Genomic DNA, 12,561 nt, shown 5'->3' with positions numbered 1-12,561 from the left:
AACCAGATACCTCAGTTTAGAGCTCACTCTGTTCTCAGTGTACTACATGGAGGGTAAGTAGCGGAGGGTAGATTGGAGCCCTGGGGTTTAACATTCCCACAATGTTAGCACGGGTAGACATGGTAGTCGCTTTCATGCCGTTGTACCCTATGAAAGTTAATTCTGCTTTCTACACAGTGGAGGAAGTCACGTGGGATGTATCTGTATAAGGGTGGTCTATATGGCATCGGTAGACTACTGATTTACAATGCATGTGTTCAACCATTTCAAAGTGCTCTACAGACATTGACAGGGCAAGTCAACTGAAGCATGCCTGGCCTGTCCATATAGTCTCTCTTTTTACATGTGGTGATGGAGAGGGACTGTTTTTCTGTGAATTAACCTCCATTGCACTTCCATACTGTATGTCATTCAGCATGCAGGGGTTTATCTGTTATGACGTGTGATGTATTCTAGAATGATTCTTTTCAAATACATGAAATACATATCAATCGCGCAGTAAAAGACAGGTTCAATGTACCCTGATAAAGGTGAACTGCCCTGTCTGTCCACCTGCAGTAAGGAGCAGCAGAAGTCTCTGAAGATGATGTCAGTGTGGGAGCAGCGAACCACTCAGCTGAGGAGACACAACCTGCGGGCCAGCAGTGAGGCCCTGTACAGCGAGCTGGACCCTGAGGAGAGGCTTCGTATGTCCTCCGCCCTGCACATCCGCCCTGACATGAAGACCCACCTGGACCGGCCCCTGGTGGTGGAACCCCATGACGGCCCCGGCCCTATGGGCCAACACAAGCCCCGGACCCCTGAGGAGACGGATACCCCTGAGGACCCGGCCGGCCCCCAGCCACGCAGGCACCATCGCCACCGGGACAGGGAGAGACCCATCGACGAGGCCAATGAAAATGGCGATCCAGGCAAAGAGGGTAGGCACCATGTCCACCACAGTCGTAGCAAGGACCCAGAAGGCACCCGGGGCAAGGAGGGGAAGAGTGAGCGGTCGCGCAGCCGAGAGGGGGGCAAGAGGCACCACCACCAGACCTTAGTGGATGAGGGAGGAGGAGGAGGGGGGACGGGGGAGAGAGAGCACCGCCACCACCACTCCCACAGACAGGCCAGAGAGGGCAACGGCACTGTCAACAGCGGAGGCAAGGGCGAGCGCAGGTCACGCCACAAAGATGGCCGCTCGGGAGAGAGGTGCTCCAGGGGAGAGAACGGAGCCAATGGGGAGAGGAGGAGACACAAGACCCACGGCTCAAGGGGCCAGTCCACACTGGAGGGAGAGGACCACAGTGAGAGAGAGAAGGGGAGGGGCCACAGGTAAGACTGGCTCTGTCCCTGGCTGTCTCTGTTACTTCTCAGATTATTTTTACACGACTGCAAATCTATAGTATACATAATTTTGTACTGATGAAAGCATATCACACAACATTATTTTAGAGGAGTAGATGTGTCTACCTCGTACCAGAGATCCGTGACTTGTGATCTATGGTAATTGTATCTGTTTCCCAGGGACAGATATGTGGAGTCTGAGGGCGACTCCCTGGCCATCAGCCCCCAGCAGGACCCTGGAGATCAGAGGTGGGGCACAGAGGGACCTGAAGACTCAGACAACCAGAGGAACGTCAGACGGACTGGACAGACGGCCGTCAACATCCCCCCTGTCACCATCACCCCCCCACCCGGGGAGACTACCCTTATCCCCAGTCAGTACCGCAAACCTATTTTCCCTCTAATACTGTTACTTCAGTGTCTTGTGTTGCTGAGGTGTATGTAAACCTTTGTGTCTGTGTCCCAGTGAACAGTATAGACTGTGAAACAATGCCTATGAACGAGGAGAAGAAGACCCTGGAGGAGCGGACTCAGAGTGGACCCAGACCCATCCTGCCTTACAGCTCCATGTTTGTGTTTGGCCAGGCCAACGTGTGAGTGGCCCGCGTGGACAGCTCTACACAACACTGCTCTGTGCTACACAACTCACACCATTCACACCACAAACACTCTGCCTTCCATGTAGCAAGTCCCTGCATGTTGACATTGTCATCTGGCCCCACTTTTACCTCCCTTAGCGAAGCTGTTAAAATGTTACAGTAAAGCACTTTCCTTTAAGCCCAAACACTCAGTCAAATATTCATCTTTGTAGATGACTTGTAAACCTTTGCCTAAACCTACAATCAATTAATAGAAAACAAAAGCAGCAGCAGCCAGCCAGCCAATGTTATAGCCCATCTATATGCAGCCAGCCAGCCAATGTTATAGCCCATCTATATGCAGCCAGCCAACCAATGTTATAGCCCATCTATATGCAGCCAGCCAGCCAATGTTATAGCCCATCTATATGCAGCCAGCCAACCAATGTTATAGCCCATCTATATGCAGCCAGCCAGCCAGCCAATGTTATAGCCCATCTATATGCAGCCAGCCAACCAATGTTATAGCCCATCTATATGCAGCCAGCCAACCAATGTTATAGCCCATCTATATGCAGCCAGCCAACCAATGTTATAGCCCATCTATATGCAGCCAGCCAACCAATGTTATAGCCCATCTATATGCAGCCAGCCAGCCAGCCAATGTTATAGCCCATCTATATGCAGCCAGCCAGCCAGCCAATGTTATAGCCCGTCTATATGCAGCCAGCCAACCAATGTTATAGCCCATCTATATGCAGCCAGCCAGCCAATGTTATAGCCCATCTATATGCAGCCAGCCAACCAATGTTATAGCCCGTCTATATGCAGCCAGCCAGCCAATGTTATAGCCCATCTATATGCAGCCAGCCAGCCAATGTTATAGCCCATCTATATGCAGCCAGCCAGCCAATGTTATAGCCCATCTATATGCAGCCAGCCAACCAATGTTATAGCCCATCTATATGCAGCCAGCCAGCCAATGTTATAGCCCATCTATATGCAGCCAGCCGGCCAATGTTATAGCCCATCTATATGCAGCCAGCCAGCCAATGTTATAGCCCATCTATATGCAGCCAGCCAACCAATGTTATAGCCCATCTATATGCAGCCAGCCAGCCAATGTTATAGCCCATCTATATGCAGCCAGCCAACCAATGTTATAGCCCATCTATATGCAGCCAGCCAGCCAGCCAATGTTATAGCCCATCTATATGCAGCCAGCCAACCAATGTTATAGCCCATCTATATGCAGCCAGCCAGCCAGCCAATGTTATAGCCCATCTATATGCAGCCAGCCAGCCAATGTTATAGCCCATCTATATGCAGCCAGCCAGCCAATGTTATAGCCCATCTATATGCAGCCAGCCAACCAATGTTATAGCCCATCTATATGCAGCCAGCCAGCCAGCCAATGTTATAGCCCATCTATATGCAGCCAGCCAGCCAATGTTATAGCCCATCTATATGCAGCCAGCCAGCCAATGTTTAAGCCCATCTATATGCAGCCAGCCAGCCAATGTTATAGCCCATCTATATGCAGCCAGCCAGCCAATGTTATAGCCCATCTATATGCAGCCAGCCAGCCAATGTTATAGCCCATCTATATGCAGCCAGCCAGCCAATGTTATAGCCCATCTATATGCAGCCAGCCAACCAATGTTATAGCCCGTCTATATGCAGCCAGCCAGCCAGCCAATGTTATAGCCCATCTATATGCAGCCAGCCAGCCAGCCAATGTTATAGCCCATCTATATGCAGCCAGCCAGCCAATGTTATAGCCCATCTATATGCAGCCAGCCAGCCAGCCAGCCAATGTTATAGCCCATCTATATGCAGCCAGCCAGCCAAGCAATGTTATAGCCCATCTATATGCAGCCAGCCAGCCAGCCAATGTTATAGCCCATCTATATGCAGCCAGCCAGCCAGCCAATGTTATAGCCCATCTATATGCAGCCAGCCAGCCAACCAATGTTATAGCCCGTCTATATGCAGCCAGCCAGCCAGCCAATGTTATAGCCCATCTATATGCAGCCAGCCAGCCAGCCAATGTTATAGCCCATCTATATGCAGCCAGCCAACCAATGTTATAGCCCATCTATATGCAGCCAGCCAGCCAGCCAATGTAATAGCCCGTCTATATGCAGCCAGCCAGCCAGCCAATGTTATAGCCCATCTATATGCAGCCAGCTAACCAATGTTATAGCCCGTCTATATGCAGCCAGCCAGCCAACCAATATTATAGCCCGTCTATATGCAGCCAGCCAGCCAAGCAATGTTATAGCCCATCTATATGCAGCCAGCCAGCCAGCCAATGTTATAGCCCATCTATATGCAGCCAGCCAGCCAGCCAATGTTATAGCCCATCTATATGCAGCCAGCCAGCCAACCAATGTTATAGCCCGTCTATATGCAGCCAGCCAGCCAGCCAATGTTATAGCCCATCTATATGCAGCCAGCCAGCCGGCCAATGTTATAGCCCATCTATATGCAGCCAGCCAGCCAATGTTATAGCCCATCTATATGCAGCCAGCCAACCAATGTTATAGCCCATCTATATGCAGCCAGCCAGCCAATGTTATAGCCCATCTATATGCAGCCAGCCAACCAATGTTATAGCCCATCTATATGCAGCCAGCCAGCCAGCCAATGTTATAGCCCATCTATATGCAGCCAGCCAACCAATGTTATAGCCCATCTATATGCAGCCAGCCAGCCAGCCAATGTTATAGCCCATCTATATGCAGCCAGCCAGCCAATGTTATAGCCCATCTATATGCAGCCAGCCAGCCAATGTTATAGCCCATCTATATGCAGCCAGCCAACCAATGTTATAGCCCATCTATATGCAGCCAGCCAGCCAGCCAATGTTATAGCCCATCTATATGCAGCCAGCCAGCCAATGTTATAGCCCATCTATATGCAGCCAGCCAGCCAATGTTATAGCCCATCTATATGCAGCCAGCCAGCCAATGTTATAGCCCATCTATATGCAGCCAGCCAGCCAATGTTATAGCCCATCTATATGCAGCCAGCCAGCCAATGTTATAGCCCATCTATATGCAGCCAGCCAGCCAATGTTATAGCCCATCTATATGCAGCCAGCCAACCAATGTTATAGCCCGTCTATATGCAGCCAGCCAGCCAGCCAATGTTATAGCCCATCTATATGCAGCCAGCCAGCCAGCCAATGTTATAGCCCATCTATATGCAGCCAGCCAGCCAATGTTATAGCCCATCTATATGCAGCCAGCCAGCCAGCCAGCCAATGTTATAGCCCATCTATATGCAGCCAGCCAGCCAAGCAATGTTATAGCCCATCTATATGCAGCCAGCCAGCCAGCCAATGTTATAGCCCATCTATATGCAGCCAGCCAGCCAGCCAATGTTATAGCCCATCTATATGCAGCCAGCCAGCCAACCAATGTTATAGCCCGTCTATATGCAGCCAGCCAGCCAGCCAATGTTATAGCCCATCTATATGCAGCCAGCCAGCCAGCCAATGTTATAGCCCATCTATATGCAGCCAGCCAACCAATGTTATAGCCCATCTATATGCAGCCAGCCAGCCAGCCAATGTAATAGCCCGTCTATATGCAGCCAGCCAGCCAGCCAATGTTATAGCCCATCTATATGCAGCCAGCCAACCAATGTTATAGCCCGTCTATATGCAGCCAGCCAGCCAACCAATATTATAGCCCGTCTATATGCAGCCAGCCAACCAATGTTATAGCCCATCTATATGCAGCCAGCCAGCCAGCCAGCCAATGTTATAGCCCATCTATATGGAGCCAGCCAGCCAACCAATGTTATAGCCCGTCTATATGCAGCCAGCCAGCCAGCCAATGTTATAGCCCGTCTATATGCAGCCAGCCAACCAATGTTATAGCCCATCTATATGCAGCCAGCCAACCAATGTTATAGCCCGTCTATATGCAGCCAGCCAGCCAATGTTATAGCCCATCTATATGCAGCCAGCCAGCCAATGTTATAGCCCATCTATATGCAGCCAGCCAGCCAATGTTATAGCCCATCTATATGCAGCCAGCCAACCAATGTTATAGCCAATCTATATGCAGCCAGCCAGGCAATGTTATAGCCCATCTATATGCAGCCAGCCGGCCATTGTTATAGCCCATCTATATGCAGCCAGCCAGCCAATGTTATAGCCCATCTATATGCAGCCAGCCAACCAATGTTATAGCCCATCTATATGCAGCCAGCCAGCCAATGTTATAGCCCATCTATATGCAGCCAGCCAACCAATGTTATAGCCCATCTATATGCAGCCAGCCAGCCAGCCAATGTTATAGCCCATCTATATGCAGCCAGCCAACCAATGTTATAGCCCATCTATATGCAGCCAGCCAGCCAGCCAATGTTATAGCCCATCTATATGCAGCCAGCCAGCCAATGTTATAGCCCATCTATATGCAGCCAGCCAGCCAATGTTATAGCCCATCTATATGCAGCCAGCCAACCAATGTTATAGCCCATCTATATGCAGCCAGCCAGCCAGCCAATGTTATAGCCCATCTATATGCAGCCAGCCAACCAATGTTATAGCCCATCTATATGCAGCCAGCCAGCCAGCCAATGTTATAGCCCATCTATATGCAGCCAGCCAGCCAATGTTATAGCCCATCTATATGCAGCCAGCCAGCCAATGTTATAGCCCATCTATATGCAGCCAGCCAACCAATGTTATAGCCCATCTATATGCAGCCAGCCAGCCAGCCAATGTTATAGCCCATCTATATGCAGCCAGCCAGCCAATGTTATAGCCCATCTATATGCAGCCAGCCAGCCAATGTTATAGCCCATCTATATGCAGCCAGCCAGCCAATGTTATAGCCCATCTATATGCAGCCAGCCAGCCAATGTTATAGCCCATCTATATGCAGCCAGCCAGCCAATGTTATAGCCCATCTATATGCAGCCAGCCAGCCAATGTTATAGCCCATCTATATGCAGCCAGCCAACCAATGTTATAGCCCGTCTATATGCAGCCAGCCAGCCAGCCAATGTTATAGCCCATCTATATGCAGCCAGCCAGCCAGCCAATGTTATAGCCCATCTATATGCAGCCAGCCAGCCAATGTTATAGCCCATCTATATGCAGCCAGCCAGCCAGCCAGCCAATGTTATAGCCCATCTATATGCAGCCAGCCAGCCAAGCAATGTTATAGCCCATCTATATGCAGCCAGCCAGCCAGCCAATATTATAGCCCATCTATATGCAGCCAGCCAGCCAGCCAATGTTATAGCCCATCTATATGCAGCCAGCCAGCCAACCAATGTTATAGCCCGTCTATATGCAGCCAGCCAGCCAGCCAATGTTATAGCCCATCTATATGCAGCCAGCCAGCCAGCCAATGTTATAGCCCATCTATATGCAGCCAGCCAACCAATGTTATAGCCCATCTATATGCAGCCAGCCAGCCAGCCAATGTAATAGCCCGTCTATATGCAGCCAGCCAGCCAGCCAATGTTATAGCCCATCTATATGCAGCCAGCCAACCAATGTTATAGCCCGTCTATATGCAGCCAGCCAGCCAACCAATATTATAGCCCGTCTATATGCAGCCAGCCAACCAATGTTATAGCCCATCTATATGCAGCCAGCCAGCCAGCCAACCAATGTTATAGCCCATCTATATGGAGCCAGCCAGCCAACCAATGTTATAGCCCGTCTATATGCAGCCAGCCAGCCAGCCAATGTTATAGCCCGTCTATATGCAGCCAGCCAACCAATGTTATAGCCCATCTATATGCAGCCAGCCAACCAATGTTATAGCCCGTCTATATGCAGCCAGCCAGCCAGCCAATGTTATAGCCCGTCTATATGCAGCCAGCCAGCCAATGTTATAGCCCGTCTATATGCAGCCAGCCAGCCAGCCAATGTTATAGCCCGTCTATATGCAGCCAGCCAGCCAATGTTATAGCCCATCTATAGGCAGCCAGCCAGCCAGCCAATGTTATAGCCCATCTATATGCAGCCAGCCAGCCAGCCAATGTTATAGGCAGTCTATATGCAGCCAGCCAGCCAGCCAATGTTATAGGCAGTCTATATGCAGCCAGCCAGCCAATGTTATAGCCCATCTATATGCAGCCAGCCAGCCAGCCAGCCAATGTTATAGCCCGTCTATATGCAGCCATTCAGCCAGCCAATGTTATAGGCAGTCTATATGCAGCCAGCCAGCCAATGTTATAGGCAGTCTATATGCAGCCAGCCAGCCAATGTTATAGGCAGTCTATATGCAGCCAGCCAGCCAATGTTATAGGCAGTCTATATGCAGCCAGCCAGCCAATGTTATAGCCCATCTATATGCAGCCAGCCAGCCAGCCAATGTTATAGCCCGTCTATATGCAGCCAGCCAGCCAGCCAATGTTCTAGCCCATCTATATGCAGCCAGCCAGCCAATGTTATAGCCCATCTATATGCAGCCAGCCAGCCAATGTTATAGCCCGTCTATATGCAGCCAGCCAGCCAATGTTATAGCCCATCTATATGCAGCCAGCCAGCCAGCCAATGTTATAGCCCGTCTATATGCAGCCAGCCAGCCAGCCAATGTTATAGCCCATCTATATGCAGCCAGCCAACCAATGTTATAGCCCATCTATATGCAGCCAGCCAGCCAGCCAATGTTATAGCCCGTCTACATGCAGCCAGCCAACCAATGTTACAGCCCATCTATATGCAGCCAGCCAGCCTATGTTATAGCCCATCTATATGCAGCCAGCCAGCCAATGTTATAGCCCATCTATATGCAGCCAGCCAGCCAATGTTATAGCCCATCTATATGCAGCCAGCCAGCCAATGTTATAGCCCATCTATATGCAGCCAGCCAGCCAATGTTATAGCCCATCTATATGCAGCCAGCCAGCCAGCCAATGTTATAGCCCATCTATATGCAGCCAGCCAGCCAATGTTATAGCCCATCTATATGCAGCCAGCCAGCCAGCCAGCCAATGTTCTAGCCCATCTATATGCAGCCAGCCAGCCAATGTTATAGCCCATCTATATGCAGCCAGCCAACCAATGTTATAGCCCGTCTATATGCAGCCAGCCAGCCAGCCAATGTTATAGCCCGTCTATATGCAGCCAGCCAGCCAATGTTATAGCCCGTCTATATGCAGCCAGCCAGCCAGCCAATGTTATAGCCCGTCTATATGCAGCCAGCCAGCCAGCCAATGTTATAGGCAGTCTATATGCAGCCAGCCAGCCAATGTTATAGGCAGTCTATATGCAGCCAGCCAGCCAATGTTATAGGCAGTCTATATGCAGCCAGCCAGCCAATGTTATAGGCAGTCTATATGCAGCCAGCCAGCCAATGTTATAGCCCATCTATATGCAGCCAGCCAGCCAGCCAATGTTATAGCCCGTCTATATGCAGCCAGCCAGCCAGCCAATGTTCTAGCCCATCTATATGCAGCCAGCCAGCCAATGTTATAGCCCATCTATATGCAGCCAGCCAGCCAATGTTATAGCCCGTCTATATGCAGCCAGCCAATGTTATAGCCCATCTATATGCAGCCAGCCAGCCAGCCAATGTTATAGCCCGTCTATATGCAGCCAGCCAGCCAGCCAATGTTATAGCCCATCTATATGCAGCCAGCCAACCAATGTTATAGCCCATCTATATGCAGCCAGCCAGCCAGCCAATGTTATAGCCCGTCTACATGCAGCCAGCCAACCAATGTTATAGCCCATCTATATGCAGCCAGCCAACCAATGTTATTGCCCGTCTATATGCAGCCAGCCAGCCAGCCAATATTATAAGCAGTCTATATGCAGCCAGCAGGCCAGCCAATGTTATAGCCCGTCTATATGCAGCCAGCCAGCCAGCCAATGTTATAGCCCATCTATATGCAGCCAGCCAACCGATGTTATAGCCCGTCTATATGCAGCCAGCCAGCCAACCAATATTATAGCCCGTCTATATGCAGCGAGCCAACCAATGTTATAGCCCATCTATATGCAGCCAGCCAGCCAGCCAGCCAATGTTATAGCCCATCTATATGGAGCCAGCCAGCCAACCAATGTTATAGCCCGTCTATATGCAGCCAGCCAGCCAGCCAATGTTATAGCCCGTCTATATGCAGCCAGCCAACCAATGTTATAGCCCATCTATATGCAGCCAGCCAACCAATGTTATAGCCCGTCTATATGCAGCCAGCCAGCCAATGTTATAGCCCATCTATATGCAGCCAGCCAACCAATATTATAGCCCGTCTATATGCAGCCAGCCAACCAATGTTATAGCCCATCTATATGCAGCCAGCCAGCCAGCCAGCCAATGTTATAGCCCATCTATATGGAGCCAGCCAGCCAACCAATGTTATAGCCCGTCTATATGCAGCCAGCCAGCCAACCAATGTTATAGCCCGTCTATATGCAGCCAGCCAGCCAATGTTATAGCCCATCTATATGCAGCCAGCCAGCCAATGTTATAGCCCATCTATATGCAGCCAGCCAACCAATGTTATAGCTCGTCTATATGCAGCCAGCCAGCCAACCAATATTATAGCCCGTCTATATGCAGCCAGCCAACCAATGTTATAGCCCATCTATATGCAGCCAGCCAGCCAGCCAGCCAATGTTATAGCCCATCTATATGCAGCCAGCCAGCCAGCCAATGTTATAGCCCGTCTATATGCAGCCAGCCAGCCAGCCAATGTTCTAGCCCATCTATATGCAGCCAGCCAGCCAATGTTATAGCCCATCTATATGCAGCCAGCCAGCCAATGTTATAGCCCGTCTATATGCAGCCAGCCAGCCAATGTTATAGCCCATCTATATGCAGCCAGCCAGCCAGCCAATGTTATAGCCCGTCTATATGCAGCCAGCCAGCCAGCCAATGTTATAGCCCATCTATATGCAGCCAGCCAACCAATGTTATAGCCCATCTATATGCAGCCAGCCAGCCAGCCAATGTTATAGCCCGTCTACATGCAGCCAGCCAACCAATGTTATAGCCCATCTATATGCAGCCAGCCAACCAATGTTATTGCCCGTCTATATGCAGCCAGCCAGCCAGCCAATATTATAAGCAGTCTATATGCAGCCAGCAGGCCAGCCAATGTTATAGCCCGTCTATATGCAGCCAGCCAGCCAGCCAATGTTATAGCCCATCTATATGCAGCCAGCCAACCAATGTTATAGCCCGTCTATATGCAGCCAGCCAGCCAACCAATATTATAGCCCGTCTATATGCAGCCAGCCAACCAATGTTATAGCCCATCTATATGCAGCCAGCCAGCCAGCCAGCCAATGTTATAGCCCATCTATATGGAGCCAGCCAGCCAACCAATGTTATAGCCCGTCTATATGCAGCCAGCCAGCCAGCCAATGTTATAGCCCGTCTATATGCAGCCAGCCAACCAATGTTATAGCCCATCTATATGCAGCCAGCCAACCAATGTTATAGCCCGTCTATATGCAGCCAGCCAGCCAATGTTATAGCCCATCTATATGCAGCCAGCCAACCAATATTATAGCCCGTCTATATGCAGCCAGCCAACCAATGTTATAGCCCATCTATATGCAGCCAGCCAGCCAGCCAGCCAATGTTATAGCCCATCTATATGGAGCCAGCCAGCCAACCAATGTTATAGCCCGTCTATATGCAGCCAGCCAGCCAACCAATGTTATAGCCCGTCTATATGCAGCCAGCCAGCCAATGTTATAGCCCATCTATATGCAGCCAGCCAGCCAATGTTATAGCCCATCTATATGCAGCCAGCCAACCAATGTTATAGCCCGTCTATATGCAGCCAGCCAGCCAACCAATATTATAGCCCGTCTATATGCAGCCAGCCAACCAATGTTATAGCCCATCTATATGCAGCCAGCCAGCCAGCCAGCCAATGTTATAGCCCATCTATATGGAGCCAGCCAGCCAACCAATGTTATAGCCCGTCTATATGCAGCCAGCCAGCCAGCCAATGTTATAGCCCGTCTATATGCAGCCAGCCAACCAATGTTATAGCCCATCTATATGCAGCCAGCCAACCAATGTTATAGCCCGTCTATATGCAGCCAGCCAGCCAATGTTATAGCCCATCTATATGCAGCCAGCCAACCAATATTATAGCCCGTCTATATGCAGCCAGCCAACCAATGTTATAGCCCATCTATATGCAGCCAGCCAGCCAGCCAGCCAATGTTATAGCCCATCTATATGGAGCCAGCCAGCCAACCAATGTTATAGCCCGTCTATATGCAGCCAGCCAGCCAGCCAATGTTATAGCCCGTCTATATGCAGCCAGCAAACCAATGTTATAGCCCATCTATATGCAGCCAGCCAACCAATGTTATAGCCCGTCTATATGCAGCCAGCCAGCCAATGTTATAGCCCATCTATATGCAGCCAGCCAGCCAATGTTATAGCCCATCTATATGCAGCCAGCCAGCCAATGTTATAGCCCATCTATATGCAGCCAGCCAACCAATGTTATAGCCCATCTATATGCAGCCAGCCAGCCAATGTTATAGCCCATCTATATGCAGCCAGCCGGCCAATGTTATAGCCCATCTATATGCAGCCAGCCAGCCAATGTTATAGCCCATCTATATGCAGCCAGCCAACCAATGTTATAGCCCATCTATATGCAGCCAGCCAGCCAATGTTATAGCCCATCTATATGCAGCCAG

General features: G+C 50.1%; 1 protein-coding gene across 5 annotated transcripts in view; it reads left to right on the top strand.

Moving 5' to 3' along the window:
* Positions 1-12,561, top strand: part of LOC118936269 (voltage-dependent N-type calcium channel subunit alpha-1B-like) — a 153,581-nt gene that overhangs the window by 94,976 nt on the left and 46,044 nt on the right. For all 5 annotated transcript variants that reach the window (XM_036935676.1, XM_036935675.1, XM_036935673.1 and 2 more), the window contains 3 exons: positions 559-1,314; positions 1,507-1,700; positions 1,793-1,919. In XM_036935676.1, coding sequence (XP_036791571.1) covers positions 559-1,314; positions 1,507-1,700; positions 1,793-1,919 — 1,077 coding nt within the window. The remainder of the gene's footprint in view (positions 1-558; positions 1,315-1,506; positions 1,701-1,792; positions 1,920-12,561) is intronic.

This window comes from Oncorhynchus mykiss, chromosome 11, assembly GCF_013265735.2.
Source record: "Oncorhynchus mykiss isolate Arlee chromosome 11, USDA_OmykA_1.1, whole genome shotgun sequence".
Lineage (NCBI taxonomy): Eukaryota > Metazoa > Chordata > Actinopteri > Salmoniformes > Salmonidae > Oncorhynchus > Oncorhynchus mykiss.
The sequence above is the reverse complement of the archived record's forward strand: the minus strand, read 5'-3'. Positions and strand labels throughout refer to the sequence as shown.